This window comes from Lissotriton vulgaris, chromosome 9 (genome assembly GCF_964263255.1).
Source record: "Lissotriton vulgaris chromosome 9, aLisVul1.2, whole genome shotgun sequence".
Taxonomy (NCBI): Eukaryota; Metazoa; Chordata; class Amphibia; order Caudata; family Salamandridae; genus Lissotriton; species Lissotriton vulgaris.
In genome coordinates, this window is record NC_141697.1 from 1,192,940,677 (window position 1) to 1,192,961,661 (window position 20,985).

General features: G+C 46.6%; 1 protein-coding gene across 1 annotated transcript in view; it reads right to left on the reverse strand.

Annotated features, from left to right (window-relative positions):
- Positions 1-20,985, reverse strand: part of TMEM43 (transmembrane protein 43) — a 114,570-nt gene that overhangs the window by 28,431 nt on the left and 65,154 nt on the right. Inside the window, exon 5 of the mRNA XM_086939262.1 lies at positions 15,582-15,631. Coding sequence (XP_086795388.1) covers positions 15,582-15,631 — 50 coding nt within the window. The remainder of the gene's footprint in view (positions 1-15,581; positions 15,632-20,985) is intronic.

Sequence of the window (20,985 nt, forward strand, 5' to 3'; positions counted from 1 at the left end):
CAAGTTAAACGTGTGGGGCGTTGGTCCTCGAACTGTTATAAAAGGTATGTGCGGTTGCACATGTTGTGAAGCTGTAATGATGTACTCACGCTTCTTGTTTTTGTTTGGTTTTCAGTTGCGCAAGCCTGCGAGGCGGGGCGGACTGTGCAGTCGACCCAACACCGGGCCAGCGGTCAGACATCACCGGCTGTGAAAAAGGAGGTGTGGGTCGTGGGCCACTCATACGTGAGGCGTGCCGCGGACGTATTCAAAGCAGGTGACATGATTCACGTGGCTGGGGAATACGGGTACAGTGTGTCCTTCTACGGAAGGGGCGGGCTCTGTATTGACCAGTTTCAATCATTTTTCGAGGGTTTGTTAGGGCGGATGAGGTCACCGCCGGCTATAGTCATAGTACATCTTGGGGGCAACGATTTGGTGACCACTGGTAGACGACTTCTTCTGGAGGCGATGCTTTCCACTGTAAGTTGGTTAGCGAGAAGAGTTCCAGGGTGCACAATCGCATGGTCCCATATGATCCCACGAAAAGTGTGGCGGGGGTTTTTTTCAGTTTCTGCTCTGAATCATTCAGTAAGGAAGGTTAATAATAAAATGAGTAGATTGTTCCGTTCAAGTACATTGCATTCTATTTCGCATGGTTGTATTAAAGGGGACAGTATGTATTTGGGGGATGGTGTTCATTTGTCCCGGGTGGGGAACGAGTTACTCATAGGAGACCTGATAGCTTGGCTGAGGACGTTATGACATGACCTTTAAGTAGGAGTGTGTGGGGGGTCCGGATAGCCGGTCAACTATCCGGCCTGTGGCGGTAAGGTCATGATCGGTGAGCACTAATTGGTAGATCCCTATGAGTGGGCGTCACCCATTACGGATGGGAGCGCTCGAGGGAGGTGGCCATTGGCCCCTCAACGGGTAGGCGGTCCCTTCTAAGGATGGGCCGCCGAAGGGAAAGGAAAGGCGGTCAAGGCCCCTTCCTGGGTAGGAGGGGCTACAGCCCCCTCCTGGGGAATTTCCCGGGGCCAGGATATCTGCGACGGCAGATGTGGTAAGTTGTGTGGGGTTTGGGAGGGGGTCAACGCTACCTTCTAGATACCTCACACGAGTCCTCGGACGACCTTTAAGTGGCGTCGAGTTTATTGGGGCCCCCGTCAAGTCAAGGGAAATTGGTAGTTGCACTTGAGGACACCTCTGTGCGGTCGCCCCTTACAAGTGAGGGGGATATTTCTGGTTAGGGATCTTGACACCGGTTACGACCTTGCCGTTGGCCCTTAAACGTTAGGATGTACAATTTCAAAATTTTCAAGTTAATGTTTTGTAGGATGTTAGTTCGGCTAGGAGAACCTTTGTATTAGAGAATATGTTAAGGTTAGCCAAACATCGCAAATGTGGTAATGAAATTGTACATAATATGAAACTGTTATTTTAATGTTTTAATTTTTGTTTCATATTTTAATAAATACGGCCGGGAGGGTCACTCCCTCCCGTCTTCCAAAAGTTCAGAACTGTTTCCGGTTTCCCATCCTTGGGGAGTGTTTTGAGAGGGGGTGGCGGGTATCTCAGCCATATGGAAAGGGGCGACCATTCGGTCCCCCCGAACGTATGGCGGAGTACCACGAGCCCCCCGGGAAGCCATTTTGGGGCGGGAGGCGAGCCTCGGCTGGTATGCCCGAAGCGGCGTAGCCGGGGCGCGCTGTTTCCCGCCCTGGAGTGGGCTGGCCTAGACACTGACGCGGCCGGCCACGCCCTAGGGGCAGGCAGGGGCGGGTTCACGCCCGCCCTGAAGACTGATAAAAGGAGCAACACGCCAAGAACGCATCCTCTTGTTCCTGTGCTCTGAAGCTGCACCTCCTCGCTGCACGTGAGCTCGAGACGGAACGAAGAGCCAATTTTGACCCGCCCACCAGCCCCTGAGGACAGCAAGTGGTTGTTGAATAAAGTTGATGTGCTAACGCTATTTCTTGCAGGTTGTGATGATTATCGTGATAATTCTGAGTATGCAATAAAGAATGGTCATTTCGTAGTATGTTCTCAAATAAAGTATTCCTGCACTAGTGTTGATCCGTGATCTTGCGTGTCGATAAGCTGTAATTGTGTACTGTTTTTTAGGAATTTAGTCATGCTAGTAATTTAACATTTGAGTAATTTAGATAGAATTGTCGTATTTATTTTGGTCGGGCGGTAAGGTCATGATCGGTGAGCACTAATTGGTAGATCCCTAGGAGTGGGCGTCACCCATTACGGATGGGAGCGCTCGAGGGAGGTGGCCATTGGCCCCTCAACGGGTAGGCGGTCCCTTCTAAGGATGGGCCGCCGAAGGGAAAGGAAAGGCGGTCAAGGCCCCTTCCTGGGTAGGAGGGGCTACAGCCCCCTCCTGGGGAATTTCCCGGGGCCAGGATATCTGCGACGGCAGATGTGGTAAGTTGTGTGGGGTTTGGGAGGGGGTCTACGCTACCTTCTAGATACCTCACACGAGTCCTCGGACGACCTTTAAGTGGCGTCGAGTTTATTGGGGCCCCCGTCAAGTCAAGGGAAATTGGTAGTTGCACTTGAGGACACCTCTGTGCGGTCGCCCCTCACAAGTGAGGGGGATATTTCTGGTTAGGGATCTTGACACCGGTTACGACCTTGCCGTTGGCCCTTAAACGTTAGGATGTACAATTTCAAAATTTTCAAGTTAATGTTTTGTAGGATGTTAGTTCGGCTAGGAGAACCTTTGTATTAGAGAATATGTTAAGGTTAGCCAAACATCGCAAATGTGGTAATGAAATTGTACATAATATGAAACTGTTATTTTAATGTTTTAATTTTTGTTTCATATTTTAATAAATACGGCCGGGAGGGTCACTCCCTCCCGTCTTCCAAAAGTTCAGAACTGTTTCCGGTTTCCCATCCTTGGGGAGTGTGTTGAGAGGGGGTGGCGGGTATCTCAGCCATATTGGCCGCCCTCATGGAACCGCGTGGACGTGGCTTCCCTGTCTGCCACACTCACAGTATCCTGCCCGGATCTCCACGGCCTATCATCTCTTGACCAATTAGATTCCATCAACGCATGGTTACGCGCAGGTTGCGATTCAGTCGGCCCACTTAGGCGTATTTCATCCAGGCGTCTTAAAGACGCTAATCGCTGGTTTAATGAGGACCTTAAGGCTCAAAAGCTCAATGTCTGCCGGGCGGAGCGTCTCTGGCGCCGCAACTATTGCCCGATTATCAGAAATCACTACATCGCCCTGTTGGCTTCATACAAAAAATCTATCTTGGCAACAAAAAAGGCTTACTTGTGGTCTAAAATTCATACTGCTGACAATCGTCCCAGAGAAATTTTTGCCATTGTGCATGATCTTGCATATTCGGACTGGGCCACACTCAAACCTTCCTCTTCACAGCACCTCTGCGATTCCCTTAACTCCTTCTTTCTTGAAAAAATTGCTGCCATCAAAGCCAATATCCCACTCCCCTCCTCATCTTTCATTAGCCCCCGCGCCCTCCTGTTTTAGCCCATCTCGATTCCTTCCCCCCTCTAACAGAAGAATCTTTCCTTTCTCTTCTGCCCTTGGTTAAGTCCGGCTCTCCCCTGGATCCTTGCCCAGCACATATTCTAAAACAGATCTATTCTGCCTGTGTCTCGCCACCCCTTACCTTTCTCTCACAGGGCACGGTCATCTCACCCTTAAAATCGGCCGTTATCCTACCCATCCTAAAAAAACCTGGCGCCGACCCGTCGGTTCTCACTAACTATCGCCCCATTTCACTCCTGCCCTTCTTGGCAAAGGTGCTGGAACGCTATGTTACCAGAACACTGAGCACTTTTGTGGAAAGGAACAGCGTTCTAGCCCCTAGGCAGGCCGGGTTTCGCCCCGCACACTCCACGGAGTCCGTAGTCTTATCGGTCCTTGACAACCTCAGAGAGGGTATGGACACCAACCAGCATCAGGCCTTGGTCCTCCTCGATCTCTCCGCCGCTTTTGACACGGTTGATCATGCCAGCTTACTCTCCCGTGTCAGAGCGGCGGGAATCTAGGGTTCGGCCTTGGTCTGGGTGTCCTCCTTCCTGCGCGACCGTACCCAAGCAGTGAGACTGGGCGACTACTCGGCGGACTTCCGTGCGGTACAATGCGGGGTCCCCCAAGGATCCTCCCTTTCCCCATGGTTATTTAATTTATACATTGCCCCTCTTATTTTTGCCCTTCAACAGCTGGAGGTAGCCGTCTATAAGTACGCGGATGACCTCCAGCTTATTTTTTCCTTATCTTCCTCCCCCGAGTCAATATCCAATTTTCATTCAGTTATGACCTTCATCCAGGACTGGATGAATCACAACCACCTGAAGCTCAACCCCGATAAAACGGAGTTGGTGCTGACAGGTGGTTGCTCGAGTCCCTGGTCCTCGCTCTTCTGGCCCCCTTCCTTAGGTCCCCCTCCTATTCCATCTTCCTCTGTAAAGACCCTTGGATTTAAACTCAATGACCAACTTTCTCTTCACTCCCAAGTCAGCTCCGTTGTGTCCTCATCTTTTCTGTCCCTCCGCACTATCCGCAAAGTCTCCCGGTTCTTTTCCTCTCCCGCACTCAAACTCATAGTCCTGGCGATGGTCACCTCTCGCCTGGAATATGGCAATGCCCTTTATTGTGGCATGCCTGCGTACCTCCTGAGACATCTTCAGCTGGTCCAGAACCAGGCGGCTCGCCTGGTCTTCAATCGATCCAAATCTCATCATGTCACACCCCTCCTCAGATCCCTACATTGGCTCCCCATACAGGAACGAGCCCAGTTCAAGCTGGGCTGCATTGTTTTCAAAGCCCGGGCCGGCTCATCCCCTGCTTGTATCACCTCCGAAATTCATTCCTATGTCCCTCCCCGGGAGCTCCGTTAATCCAGCCAACAACTGCTTGTAGTCCCCCGCTTTAAATGAAAAAAATGGGGAGGATCTAAGTTCTCCACACTTGCCCCTGCCTTTTGGAACTCCCTCCCGGCCCACCTGAGATCCTGCCCCCAGTATTCAATCTTTCGTAAGGCACTCAAAACCTCTCTTCACCCAAGCCTTCCCTTCTTAAATACCCCCCTGTGTCCTGGGGTGTCTGTCCGTCAGGGGTTCTGCAGTACTACACAGCGCCATGAAACCATCCCGGTGTACGCGCGCTCTACAAATATTTTAAATTCAAATTCAAATAAACCAATTTCATTGGAAATATGCCTGGAATAAAACTGAATTACAAAACAAGTATGTGTCCTATCCTCAAGGATAAATATTTCTTTCAAGAGGAAACGCTTTATATTTCCCCAAACTGCTGTATTTATACAGTTCGACTCATTCACTGTGGGTCAAATAAAATATTCAACCAGACTTGCAGTGTCTTCTTATCATGTACAGTGGAGGACATGAAGGTCGAAGAGAAACACTTCTCATGGCAAGCAAAAAACACAAAATTACCAGAAAAAGATGCCAGGAAGAGACTGACCGGAAACAGCACAATATACCACAGCCTGGGGTTTAAATGTAAAGGTGGAAGCACCAATCTTGACCTCTCTAATACACATGTGGCATGTGTATTCTATGTTGCCAGGGTGACGCCATGCCATAGGATTCGGGTCTCTCCCAACTACCACAGAATTTGGAACATTTTCCAGGACTCTCCTCCAAAACACGCCTGATGGCGCAAAGGTCTAAAATCATTATACTTATCATGAGACAGAGAAGTCAGTGGAATGCAAACTCCAGTAACCCACTGAGCATTACAGGAGTATGGCGAGCACTGGTAACATCAGCCCTACGAGACTCACAGGAATAGTTAGTGGAACTCAAATCCTGTTCCATTATAAACAGATACTCTCAGGAACACCTGGAATATATCTTCATGATTTATTAAAATTTAAATTCTATCCCAGTACACACAGTATGAATAGTAGTTACTATAGAAATAAACAAGCTATTTCACATTGTTTTATAAAAAGCAGAACTGTAAATACTAATATTACAGTATTTAAGGTTCCTCTACATTGATAACCACAACTCTTCCCTTCCCTAGGCTAACTAAGCTGATCTTAGCCCCAAAACAAAAAGAGCCTACTCTTGTTTCAGAAATGGTCTTCATTCACACATCTTTTCCGTACAACAGAAACAGTGTTAAAAGCGCCTATCCTCATCTCTGCACTTCAGTGACTATGCGGTCCTCGAACAGGCAGATAATCCTGTCTGAGGACTTGATGAGCCTTTTCTTTAGCCTTCAATATAGAAAGGTGTTTAAATCTACTACATGGTCCCCAGCCTGAAATCTCTGGATCAAAGTTCCGCTCTAAGAATGCTTTGTTTCAGTTTATATAATGTATCTGAACATTGTTGGATAGGTTTTAAATCAGGGGTCTCCAAACCGGTCCTGGAGGGCCGGATCCATGCCAGATTTTTAAAATTACTACATGTATCTCAATGGGGATATCCCAAAAATCTGGCATGGATCCAGCCCTCCAGGACCGGTTTGGAGACCCCTGTTTTAAATAAATAAACATTCAATAAAAAGTCATTCAAGCCTTTCACCTACTTATATATATTCTGTGAAACATTTTTTTTATGGTTGAAAAATAACTGAAAAACCAAGATCTCAAATTATATGAAACCTTGTTTAATACTTACGAATATCAAGCCATGCTAAAAATAAACAATCTATTCAAGCAAGCTGCAGTCTCACATTGCAGGGAATCAAATACCTTAAAGACATTGGTAATTGTGAATTTTCATTTAGAACTTACTCCTGAATAAATTAGCATATTTTTGGTTTTAGGTATCCCCTGTTTGAATTATATATGAAGATAATATCAGGGTATGGGTCCACAAGAGCCAGGCAAAGGGCTCTACAAATCCCCCAATACTACTACTGTCTCAACATGACAGAAATCTCTACAACACTACAAGATAAACAGAGGCCCACACAACACAATACTAGGAGCTGAAAAAACCCAATGGTGGTTCAAGGATTTCCACTACATGATCGAGGGATCTGTAAATCCCAGGACGGTCACCGGTCAACCATGGTTGGTCCAGTGTACTACAAAAGTACAGGATAGTCAAAAATACCCTTTACATGAAGCCAGTTTATAAGAAACCACAAGTGTAATGATGCAATTCTCTTTAAAAGTTAAAGATGTTCTGCACACTTGCAATCCTCATTTCAGTTGATGGTCTGCCTTTCCAGGTTTCCTATGTCTGGCTTGATTTTCAAGTAAGTTAGGTTTGTCACCTCCTTCTGTATTCTAGAACTGTTCTACACATATCAGAATCAGCCCTATCTTTCACTGAACACTTTCTGTGTATTGCATGCTTGCAGCTTCTTAGAATCCTGTCCTGTGTTTCCTAGAGTCTGGTTTATGAATTCGGTTTCCCATGCTCAGCTTCCTTTTTCCTCACTAATGTTTTTCTTAAAAACCTTTCTATATTGACCAGAGGGAGCAGCGAGTTCTGAGGCTTGGTGCATCATACATAGAGACTAATTTTAGGTTGCTTCTTCATACAAGAATAACTTTTAAGCGCCTTACTGCAATCTCCGTAATTATGGATCATTTTGGAGCATACAAACTATCATTGATTGAGTTAAGCAACTGTTCTTCTGTTTTGTAGTAAATTGTAGTAAATTATTGATCATCCCATTGCCCATCACATTTTATATGCATCTTCTTCCTAGACTTGTACCCCACAGGCATTATACAGTTGTTGTCCAGCCAACTTTAGTCTTTAGATCTAGGTCAGTCTTTATTCCTCCAGGCCACAAGTACTTTGTTGTTTATGTTTTACAGCAGTTCCTTGAATTGCTGCTACGGGGAACACTGCAACCTTTTAGCTCCTGCATTAGTCCTTATTTCAGTGGGTGGAGGGCAACACTGGTTTTAAAATAGTCTTTGTTTTAATTTGTTTGCCCTGAACACCTACCTGATTTTGTTGCCTGCTCTTTCGCCCCGGTCCAACTCAGCCTTGTGGCTGATTGTTGTGGAGGGCAGAGACGAGAGCGAGGACGGGAAATCCTCACTTCCGGTAGCGTGCATTCAGCCGCCATTTTGGTCGGCTGCCTAGTTGTTTCGCGCCGCATCCGATATTTATTCAGGGCGGACTCGTGTGCGCACTGATTTACAGCAGTTCCTTGAATTGCTGCTACGGGAGAACACTGCAACCTTTTAGCTCCTGCATTAGTCCTTATTTCAGTGGGTGGAGGGCAACACTTGTTTTAAAATCGTCTTTGTTTTAATTTGTTTGCCTGAACACCTACCTGATTTTGTTGCCTGCTCTTTCACCCCAGTCAACCGCAGCCTTGTGCCGATTGCTGAGGAGGGCAGAGACGAGAGCGAGGACCGGAAATCCTCACTTCCGGTAGCATGCATTCAGCCGCCATTTTGGTCGGCGGTCTAGTTGTTTTACGCCCCCTGTCACCTATTTCAGTCCGACATGGCGCGCGAGCGCAGCAGGCGCACCGGCAGCACGCCGAAGGCGCGACAAAGGCAAGTCCGTCTGCGCCAGTACGTCGCCTCTCGCCAGAATTGCTAGCCGAAATTCGTCAGGAAGGCGCACTTACTGTAGAGAGGCCTTATTAACTTTGCACCTTGCTTAATGATGATTTGGTAGCCGAACCTAATTTGGCTCTACCCCCTGACTACTCTATCTGTATGGCAAATAGAGAGACTAGGGAGGTGGCATTGCTGTTATCACCAAATCCTGTTACTCCGGTCTCTTTAACAAAATCACAATAGAGGGATGCAAATGCGCTCGTTTCAGCATCTCCGTGAGTACCCATCTTACCCTTTCTGGGTTATTGATATATAGGCCACCGGGGCTAGCCACCGGTTTTAAAAATACACTTCTAGAGACAGTCGGAATGCTTGCTTAGGGGACTGCTAATTTCAGCATTTTTGGTGATCTAAATCTCCATTTTGATCTTGCTCAGGACCAGACTATCTGCACCTTGCTTGTAGACTTAGCTGCATTTCAACTCTATCAATTGGTCGCAAGCCCTACACACAGAGTGAGACATTTGTTAGATCCATATTCACGAACATTGAGGCTACCACGGTGGCGACTCCCACCCCTGTGGCCTGGTCCGACCATTTGCTGGTCGAAATGACTTTCCCCATATCAGAACCGTCACGTAAGAACACCCAACGATCTGTCTATAAACAACCTTGGCGAAAGCTTCGACTTGAAGACTTCCATGCACTCTTAAGAGCTGACCCTTTGGGTCCTTTTAACAATGTCGAGACAGGCTATGAGTTGTCCTGCGCTTGGATTACTCGGGCGATTGACTCCCTTATCCCGGCAACCTGGTTTAAGGGTCGCTCTCAGGAGTCTAGCCCCTGGTACAATGACACCCTGACTTTACTGTGGAAGGCGTGCAAAAGAAATGAGGGCGAATGGAGGAAAGACTATGACCCCAGAAAAAAAGCTTATTATTTGGCTGAACTTAAATCATATCATAGAGCCATTTGCAAGACGCGGGCGGCCTACTATGCCACCGAGATTAAACTGAGCCCTAACCCTGCCAAATTCATTTTTAAAGTCCTTGAAGATCTCAGCGCCAAGAAAACCTCGGTGCCTATACCTACTTCTTAACTCCATTGTGAAGAACTGCCCTCCTTCTTCGTGGAGAAAGTACGTGCAATTTACCGGTCCTTACCTTCCATGACCACTTCTCGCACTTATACTCCCACCAGACCAGATTCGGTCTCTATCCTTCTGGTTATCCCAGAGATCTCCTTTGAGGAACTGAGTAGGCTGACTGTGAAAATGAAATCTGGCTCTCCTGCAGACCCACTTAAGCCTGCTCAGCTCAGAGAGTCCTCCCTGCTCTGTCTGACGCATTTACGCCAGATAATTAACGCTTCTTTTTAGTCTGCCACTGTGCCGGCGAAATGGAAACAGGCCTGGGTTTCTCCCATTCTTAAAAAACCTAGCTTAGACTCTACGAAGCCTGAGAATTTTAGGCCTATTTCTCTCCTCCCCTGGCTGGCGAAGGTTGCGGAAGCTCATGCTAACATCATACTTACCAACTTCCTGCTTTCCAACAACATCCTGGACGCAACGCAACATGGCTTCCGCGCCAGTCACAGTACTGAGACTGCTCTCCTGGCTATGGCGGAACATCTGCGGACCATCCTCGACTCTGGTGAAACGGCAGCACTGATCCTGCTGGATCTCAGTGCCGCCTTTGACACGGTCTCACATAAGGTTCTAATTCACCGTCTAGAGGAGGCAGGGATTTCTGACCTGGCCCTTGAATGGTTCAGATCTTTCTTGACCGGAAGGTCCTTCCGTGTCTCCACCCCTCCATTTTTAGGTCTCGCACCTGCAAGGATCGCGAAGCAATGTCGCTGCGAGGCCTATTGTCGGCGGTTCTGTTTACAAGGAGCTAAGGGAGACAAGAGATGGGCACACGCAGCCTCAGGAATCGGATCAGGTCGCGCGCGCGTTCACTATATCCGGTCTCCCTTTTAGCTCCTTGTAGGCAGACACACACGAGCGCAGAGAGAGACACACGAGCGTGCGTACACACACACACACACACACACACACACACACACACACACACACACACACACACACACACACACACACACACACACACACACACACACACACACACACACACACCCCCCCCCCCCCCCCCCCCCCCCCCCTCCACACTCACCGGGCTCTTTCTGCTTGTTCCGTGTCCTTCTCTCCCTCAGCAGCCAGTGAGTTGGTCTCGTTTGCCATTACTTGCAGGGGCCCTTTGCACACAAACGCGCACACACCCCCCCCCTTCACACTCACCGGGCTCTTTCCGCTTGTTCTGTGTCCTTCTCTCCCTCAGCAGCCAGTGAGTCAGTCTCGTTTGCCGTTCCTTGCTGGGGCCCTATTAAACAGCTCACCTAGAGTTCACATTGCGGCTTGGCACATTTCCATCGCCCGCGAGCTTGTGCGCGCTGCCTGTCCCATTCTCAAAAATGCGCATGCGCGTACGTGAGCACACCGGGGTCTTGTTGCTACAAGGCTCCACAGAAAAGAACGCAACGTGTCCAGTCGTGACCTTCAACCTCTTAATGGGAGTACATTAATATTCTGTTATTTGGAGATGGCATTTATGGAAAATCCTTATTGTTGCGAGTAACGTGAGAGAAGTTTTAGCACCAAGAGCGGAACACCCATAATTTCACACCAGACACAAGCTTAGTTACAGGGAAAATCATAAACTGTCCAACCCTCTTAGTTTTGTTTGTTTTCAGAGCAAGTTAGTAACGGCGGAGAGGGGGCTGGAAGCAGGGTTGGATTGGGATTAAAAATCGGCCCGGGCACGATAGAAAAAAGTGGCCCACATTTGCATATTGCCTTTGCAAAACACTGCTTCGGTGAAGTTTTATAATAAAAAAAAATAAAAAAAAGTGGGGGTTAAAGAATGCACGAATTAGCTTGCACTGGTGAAACACATGAATACAAGAGAGGCCACTTTTGCCTCCACTCATGTAAATGGGCCGGCCCCAGCAAGAGAAAGGGAGTGACACCTCTGACCTTTGATAAAAGGGAAGTAATTGAGGCCTATCTGCCTCCAGAATGGCCACTCAGGCACCCGCTGGATCGCTGGCAGCATCCGAACAATGCAGAAACCGCCACATCGCCCCACAGAATGCTAAACAAGCATTTGCAATGCAATAGGTCTCGTATTTATGCGAGTTTGAGCTATTGACATTGCAAATAACAATGTCTTTTATTTTTGTTTTCGTTTTTAAAACATAAATAAAAGGCATTATCATTTACAATGCCAATAGCTTAAACTTGGGTAAATGAGAGAGATGTGTTGGTAGCTTGGGCGGTCTACCGTGGTTTTTTTCCGCTCTCTATCCAACACTGATGCCTTATTTAGTACTGTGCACATTTTAGTTTAAAGCCAAACCACAGCCAGTATTGGTGCCCCTTTCCACAAGTCTAGTTCGCTTTGACTTCTACGATTGACGTGACTTCCTGCGCATTTGTGTTAGTGGCTATTGACTGCAGAGGCAGATTGAGTACCTACTGCGGACATTTTGAATTAATTGATGGTACGTTTGGCTAAAACGCCATGTAAGCTAGAATTGCCCGGCCCTCCTCTGGCTGGTGGAAGGGCCGCAAATAAAGAGTGAAGAGTTACAAGTGAGATATGGCGCCAAAGGGCTTCAGAGACGTGTATTGAAATGGCAGAAGTGGAAGACTTAACGACATAGCGTGCCTCCTAGGGCGAGGGCAGTAAGATTGCATCGGAAACTGAAAATGAAAGCTATGGTGGGGGTGGGACTTCCGCTTTGTGCGCGAAGCCCGCACCCACGAATGCCTTGCCCGAGGAGCAGCGGTGACGTGGGGCTGCAGATCTCCGGAGTGGCGGTAAGTGCCCTTACTTGTAGGGGGGCGGCAGGGGGGGGGTGCGCTTGTGTGTGTGTATGCATGTGTGCGATGGGGGGGGGCCTTGGTGCACGTGTGTGTGTGTGCGCGTGTGTGTGTGTTTGTGTATGTGCGTGCGTGCATGGGCGCTTGGGGGAATTGTTAGGAGAAGAGGTGCGGCGTAGACAGAGTGTGAGGCGAGGTGGGGGAGGGGTGGGTGCAGTATAGTGGGCAAAGAAGAGAGCGGGCGAGGCAGTGGGCGGCATGCGAAGGGGGGGTCGAGAGGTGCCGGGATAGTGGGCAATTGAAGATCAGCGAGGTGAAGAGCATTTCCCACAAGATTAGCGGAGTAGCAACGGCATAAGGGGCCCGTTTGCTGGAGAGTTTTTAGAGGTGCACATCTGTTGGGGGGTGGGGGGGGGCCAAATATGTCTAAATTTTGTATTTTGCTTAATGGTTCAGGAATCTTGTCTGAAGCAGGAACAAGATCGCAGTGCAAGATTCTCGTATAGGCAGAGCCTTGCTGCTTAGTACATTTGAGTAAACAGCAGAGGTGCCTATTGCACAGGAATCTGACCAGAAGCTTACATCTTATAACCAGAAAGCCTTTAGACTTATGTAATTTGGTCTATTGATTTCGAAGCGAGCATCTTGTTTTTGATAAAACTGAGCTAGGTTTTAGCATGTAGTCTTTTAAATTAAGGAATTACTAAACTCTGGAACATTTTAAATATTTGGCTGGGCTTTTGCTGCCTCGTGGTCATAGCCTTCTACATGTTAAAGAAACTGTTTCCGTTTTGCGATCCGCAATGACAGGCTCCATTGCAGTTGGGAAATTACTGGAATGTTGACAGAAGCAGTCAGCCGCACAGGGTGACCGTGTGCATTCAGTTAGAGGCCTTGTAAACGGGAGGGCACACTCGAGTCTGAACGACTGGTAGAGATATTGGGGTGTTTAATTCCAACCCGTGGATGGCTTTTCTTGCGTGTAACGAAATGAGTTGTATTCAGAGTATAAATATGGATATCTGGCAAGTATGGAATGAGACGCAGAAAATCTGTGCGTTTTCAGTGGAGCTACTTTTCTCTTCTTAGTTATTCTGCTATGTACATCCCTCTAGTATATGACACATAAGTTGCAGGGCCTGTTGTGGCTAAGACGTAGGTGCGCATCTGTGGGGGGGGGGCGGCTCTCGTATTGATGGGGCTCTGTTTTCGGAGGAAGGACTCGGGTGGAGACAAAAGGTGGATGTGTGTGTGTATGCGTGTATGCGCATGCGTGTTTGAAGCTTCTCAGGAGACAGCAGCCGAGCGCGCTCGCTCGCGAACGCGTGGCCCGCGGAAATCGCCTCCTTCAACAGGAAATGCGCACGGCCGGTACTGTCTCCTGGGAAGCACAGTCAGTGACAAAAGATCTCTGGCGAGACACAGCGCTTACGCGCTGTTTTCGCTACGAGACCTAAAAACAGCCCACAGCTGGAACTGGACACTGGCCCCTCGGGCATTGCCCGAGTACCCTCATTACCAATCCGACGCTGGCTGGAAGTGTCCTCGGCTCCTGCAGCCTGGGGAAGAGGTTCCCTGGGGGACAGGGGTTTGTGTGCAAACTCCCTGCTTGTGCGTGTTGACAACTTTATGGAGCAAGAGCCTGCATAGGGGGAACACGGGAGAGAGGCTGAGAGGCGGCAAGAGTCCAGTATGGTGGACTGTGGTGCCTACAGCTGGGTGTGGCTGTCTGCAGGGCGTAAGGCTCACAGCACCTTGGTGTGCGTGGGTGCATGCGTGCAAGCTCGTGGATGTGCGTGCACTTCTGCAGGCTCTTTAACTCCACGCACCTCGTACATTTGGTAGGGTTAGATCTTTTTGTCGGTGTGTTAATGGCGAGCATTAGCAGCCGAAACACGTACAGAGGGGCTAACATCTGCCGCTAAATACACAAAAAGCAAGGGCCGTAAATGATAGATCTGTTCACATCATCGGGTGCCGGTCGTTGTGTTTCTCACAAAGAAAAGCATGTAGTGAAAGGTAGGAGGGTGGCGGGAGTGTCTAGGCTTCTGTTCGGCAGGGTGATTATTTTTTGCATTTCTTCTTTTTTGTGAATGTATGAGCCCCCGTTGTCGCCTGCCTGGCGCAGCCTGTCCCCCCCCCCCCCCCCCCCCCTCACGGTGCGTACAAGGGGCAGTATATTCAGGGGGTATTAAACGCAGGTTCGCCCCCCCCCCCCCCGATAGCTCGGTGCTCGGAGGTTAAGTCCCGCCCTGATAAACTTTGCCCCGGCCGCACTTTGAGGGTGCCTTGAGTCCGCAGGGGCAGAAGCTGATCAGTCTCTGCCTGGCACAGATCGCCCCCCAGACTGCACTTCTGCTGAGGCACGGGTGCACTTACTATTCTCGAAACCCAGAGTTACAGCTTCGTGTCCTAAATACTACTGAACATAACCCCCTGGCAGGAGAGTCACTACCCCAGGCCCACTGGCAGGCCCCAATGTCTTTCGAACGGTGAATGCCTACTCTCCGTCGTAGGGTGTACAACATTGTCCTACCAATCTGCACGTGCGTGCTTGCATGTAAAAATCATGATAATAATGTAGGCAGCCGTACATGGCATCCTTTGCTCCAATGTTTGCAGGCAGCTGTCATCTGGAAGTGACGTGAATGCAAGAAAGAAGGAAAGCTTGTGAAGGCGGCAGGGAGTAAAGCTGGAAAGAAGGGAGAAAGGGGGATGTGAGCGAACACAGAGGTCGAGGAGAGGGGATAATGGCACATCACTTCACTCCGCGCCACTGCATATAAACATTCTAGATTATTTCTGTATTTATCTGCTAAGTCTACTAACTGAGAACTGAAGTTTTAGATTAAAGTTCATTAGACTGTAACCTTTTAAAATACTGCTTATTAGTATATACAACCATTATTTGTTCTTGGTAAAGCGGCGTTCTCTGCCAAAGCAATTGCATAATTTTTCTTTGGTCACTTATGATAATGGGACATCCATCTATATCTCACTGTGCATAACAAAATATTTCAGTTCAATAGAATTCAATTCATAACATGGGCTTCCTATATCGTAGCTACTGGAGTACACTTCTGAAATGGTCACGCATTTGGCAACACTTGTAGTAATTACACCATGAACTATGGAAACTCAAAGGGCTATTGTGTAAGCAGCTGCCATTTCAGTAACAGTTCGCTATTATCACATTTTATACAGAAGCACTTACTATATGAATATCTGGTTTCCTTTTTCATTTCTCCATTTTCTTCATACTCCCTACAATAAAGTATTTAGGTTAACACTTTTAAAAAGGGAGACATACACATTTTATTAGTAACCCAACATTTTTGTTTGAAACAATTTTTGCCTCTAAAGCAGCTAGATCATCTGGCAGATTACCACGTGTTATAAATTAGAAACAGAACATTTAATTTACATCTCATAAGTGAGAATTTAGGAGTACGGCTGGTAGTGGACATAATTTGGGGCAGGAAAAATGAATTTATCAGACGCCAGAAACAAGTCACATCATGCACACGACGCATCAGTCAACATGAAATCCTGCATTACTGCCATCACTTTGGAGTTTACTTTCATTTTCTCAGGGATCACAACTCAGGAGAAGAGAGTGGTATCTCCTCCATGGCCACCCATGGTGCTGCATCAGTACTGCATTGTAAGTGGAGTCACTAATCATTGCAAAGCTGATATCCAAGAGCTAGGAGCAGTGATAAGACATGCAACCCCCACATTTTTATCTGAATTGTCTAGTTGTAAGAAAAGTGCATAATATCAAACTTAAGTAAAACGATTGTATGGGCAAAAACTGTAACCACCATTATATCCAGAGTTTTTTTTTTCCTAAGGCCTTTAAATTGTGTTCAGACTCAATTTTAGCAATACGGCTGTGCACATAATCAAAGATAATTTTTTTTTTTAGTGCTACAACAATACAGCTGCAATCATCTGCTCCTTGTTTTTCTTTACTCATTCATATAGCTTTTAGTGTCCATTTCTCAACATTAAATCAAAGATAGTTAACAGCTCAAATAACATGTCCTTCATCCAAAAACTAGGCCGTTATCAAGACACTGGTTGTGTTCCTCTAATAAAAGTAGGTTTGGGATGTCAGTAAGTACTTAATTTTTGTAGTGATGTAGGGCCAGTAGAATGTTTTGTGGGATCACCCAAAATAATTTCCTGGAGCATATTGCGAATTGTTCTGACAATTGTTATTAAAAATTGGAGTGGCTGAACTAGGTTTGTAGGGAAGGAAAAATGGAAGCTAGAATTTCCAGTTTTAATAACAGGGCAGAATGTGCTCATCAAATATATGCATAAGAATGCTAGACCACAACTACCATTACCAAAGGAACACAAACAGCACCTTTGTTGTGTTCCTCCAATGGTTGTGGTCAAGTGTTCATGAAGGTAAATGTGACAGTTAAAAATTGGGATCATTTGGATACAATGCCATGTATGTTTTCTGTACTCTGCAACTTATCCATTAAAGGAATGTAGCATATTCAAATTAAAGTATTCACCAACTTCAAACTGGGAATACATTTTATAAGTCCTGAGCTACTTATTGTCACCATGAATTTGGGAGGGAGACTGCAAAATGAGTGGCAATTCTTAATCTTACTGCAAACTGCTTATATAGATGACAACTTTGCAGGTTTTATTTAAATGGAGAAAGAGGCCTGTCTGAAGATTTGGGAAACATGTACTCCCCAAAAGGAGAGGACTAAATAGAGCACGATTAAGCAGAGTGTTGATCTGTGTACTTCACTTGCTTGTTTAAAATATACACTAGGTTGCGTTATAGCTTCTGAAGGCATGGATAATTATTATTACAAATTTTCTGCACGGATAGCTGCGTAAATAGCAAAGTAAATTAAATAGGCAAAGTGCAGTATTGGTTTACAGCTAAAAGTACCCCATCAGATTATACATTCAGGCTGTTCACTTAGAGGTTTGTTCTAAGAGGTTTAGGTCGACTTAAACTCGGGCAAAATTAGAGAGATCCCAGCTCCTGTTCATACCACATAGCGCCTAGAGAAACGTAAAGGCTCTTCATGTCTCAACTTGCCACACATTTTAATGAGTCCATGAACCAGCAGCAGAACTACACATTAGAGCGTTGTTCAGGTTTTTTTTGTTGACAAGCTGCAACTGAGAAGTTAGTCAAGTGTTAGAAGGCTACAATAAAAGCTTCTCTGCTATTTATTTTAATTTCTTTATTAGTAGTAAAGACACGGAAGGCCCCAGCATTTCCTAATGAAATCCTTTGAGACAATTAAGTGCAGCACCACCCATTACCTATTAAATGTATAGAGGAAGTGAAAAACTAAATTCCCATCAATGTAGGCCTTAATCAAACAGATTAGCAGTAACCCTGGGCGTAGGACTACGCTAGCAGGGCGTGCGTTGTTTGCGCAACTACGCGAATTGCACGTAGCACAGTGAACAAACTAGTAGCGAGCATTTTTTGCTTGCTCGCGGTCCTCAACGTCAAGTTGGCGACAACGAGCGAGCAAAATAACATCCCGGCAAGACTTTCCTCATTCGCGATCAGCAACAACAAGTTGCCGATCGCGAGCATGGAAAGTAAACCTCCCGGCGAGATTCTCAACGTGGGGAGGTCAGCTTTCTCATTGCGAATGGTCGCGTATGCTCGGAACCGCTCGGAATGAGAAACTACCAGTCCGTGTTGAGAAAGCTGCTGCTCGAGTACAAATCTACTCAAGCGGCAGAAAACGGCCGCTTGCACTGTGCAAGATGCGGTTTGCAATGATTGCACAGTGCGGACAAACATCCGGCACTGTGCAATCAGTGCGAACAGCATTTTCCATACTGCACTACGCAGTTCGCGTAGCTACGCACAGCACTACTACACGAACTACGCCCAGGGTTAATTAGCAGCTACCAATATACGGACCTTAAAAATATCACTAATTCGGTCACTATCGATGGATACTCTTGAAGGTCAAGTGTCAAATCCCATACAGTCACCCATTTCCCCAAGCCCAATGTTCATCTTCTATGGCATTTTCAGCATAACGTACTAGTGTAAATCCTACTCCACAGCATGACATTTGGCCTCAGGTTTGTCTCTCAAGCCGTAGCTATGCATCTCTTCGCCTCCACCAATCCCAAGCAAGCATAGTCTGGAGCGTTTCCGATAGTTATGACATCAAGTGGGTTACAGGGCAAAATTTAGGATGAATTAGTTGCTTTGACAGTTCCTGTTTTTTTTTCCCTTTTCCAATAGGGTTAGTTTTCCTTTTTAGTAGATGGTGGTATTTTGCAGTTGAAAGGTTTGCTGTTTATTTTTTCCTCACCGTTTCTTATACATATATGTATATTTTTTCTATTTATTTATGGGGGACACACTATATCACCCTTTACATCAATTCTATTTTCTTTATTTACCAATGTATTCATATTTTGTTTTATTTTAAGTATGCCTTTTTCCTTTTTAGTTCGAGCTTCCCAAACAACTATATTGTCTGGTTGAAAGAGACCAGATCCTACAGTGGGTTTGACAATAATGACAACCTATGGTAAGCAATGGGTGTGCTTTATTCTCATGTGCCTGCTTCCTATTTGATTACTTGCATTGTCTCTTGTGTTTGTACCTCCACTGGAGCGTAGACTCTTTACATGCATCCTTCTGCTGCTCACTTTTAGGAAACACATTTTTCTTTTTGCCTAAGTACTCTAGGAGAGTGGATGTGTTTCCAGCTGCCTATCTCTTGTGCGTCTCCCCACTATCCACATTCGTGCTGCTCTCCCTCATCGGTGTGCTTCTGCCTTTCACCAGCTCAACACTGCTCTCCCCCGCTTTACATTGCTCTCTTTCATCCATGTGCTTCTTCTGGCTTTGACAATGTTTGTTATCTATAACTTTCTACTGCCCAATAAACTTTTATGTACATTTGTACGTGAACTGTTTTCCTTACCTTTTTATCTTATTTTGCTCATGGTTTGTTTAATTACCTGTCCTTTTCTTTATGTTTTGTATCAATTTTTCATTACCAAATGTCTTTCTTGTGATTTTTTCCCTGCAATGTTTGGACCAGAAAAAGGTCAGTCAAGTGAACTCGCAAGACTCCAGGATGAGAGCTAACAAGCTGAGAGCCATGTAAGGTATGCACCTTGTTCACCTATAAACAACTGTCACTGTCATTTTAAGAAAAGCACTAGGTTCAGAGTAGGTGATGTTGGAGAGGGGAGGAAACATTAACTTTCAAACGGTCATGAAGAATTCTACATCTAATTAGAATGACTTGGACAAAGAACATTAGTGTTGGCTGCTGGCAAGGCCACGGTAACAATGTCCACGTAGGCGGGCTTTTCAGGTATCAGTGCTCAAAACCTAAGTGGTGTCTGTCTCCTTTAGTAACAAACTACGAATGGAGTGGCATTTAGAGGTCCAGGCCAATTATGAAGGTTTTCAAGGTCTCTTCCTAAGAAAGGAGTAAGGCAATCAATGTCAGATCTTGCAGCCCAAGCATGGTCATTACTACTGACTAGATTCAGTTAATTAGATCTCTCAGGTTGTTGTTCTGTGAAACCTTTGCGTCATAATGACACATTTCTTGGCCATGCATTATTCAAGTACCCATAAAATACTAACATAAGACCTCAAGCCCTGGTCAAGGTAACCCTCACCTGTTTGCAAGGCACAGGAATATCACCCTAGCAGTCAGTTAAGAAACATAATGTAAAGTTCTGCCCAGGCCACATATGGCCAGGCGATTGATGGAGAAACCATTTTGCGCCCTGTAGTGGGCTCCTCTCTGAGTCAGATGCCTCGGTCCTCCCCCAGGAAACTAGTCACTCCTCAGCTCTTCATCTCCTTGTCCCTCCCCCACCCACCTAAAGTGTCAGACTGAATGTAGCTTTTCTGGTGGAAGGCAGTCTCACGCATGCAAGGGCTCTCTTTGGCCTCACCTGCGCCACACTCAATGAGTCCTACCTCACTAGCAGACGCGTATTATGGTTGAAAGTGCCTGCGGTGTACTTAATTTCACGAATTCCGACTGACACATTATATTTTCGGCACAGGAGCTGCAAGGCCACAGTTTCTTTACAGGTGATCCATGCGTTTTTAAAATGGTTGCTCACCGGCAGAGATGGGGTTCAAGGGCCTATTGTTCTTCTCTTCAGGTGACGACACAACAGGTGTGGCAGCTGAATAACAGTCAGACTAAAATGGCTTTTCCTCTGCAACTTATGTAGGGGCTGGTCTAATCGTCCTCCTTGTTACATTTGTATCGGACATGATTGTTGCCCCATGCTGCTCCCAAAGTGCCCAAGTGCATCTTCGACGTGCAAGATACAGAGATATAAGCTCTTTTTGTGCAGTAAGAGGTAGGTAGGAGTCTGTGGGTCTGTGCGTGCGTCTCTGTGCATGTGTGCGTGAGTATGTGTGCTATGTTAGTGTGTACCCTAGAAGCTGGGATGCCCTGTAGCACAACACTTGAAATAGCGGAGTCACACTCCTCCTCCCCATCGCTGGGCAGCCCATTCTAGTCAAGTTGTTGTGTTGTGTATCTGGTCTGGATCAACAAAGTCTTCAAAGGACTAGGGAAGTACTTTGAGGTCATTCACAGGTCAGCCTG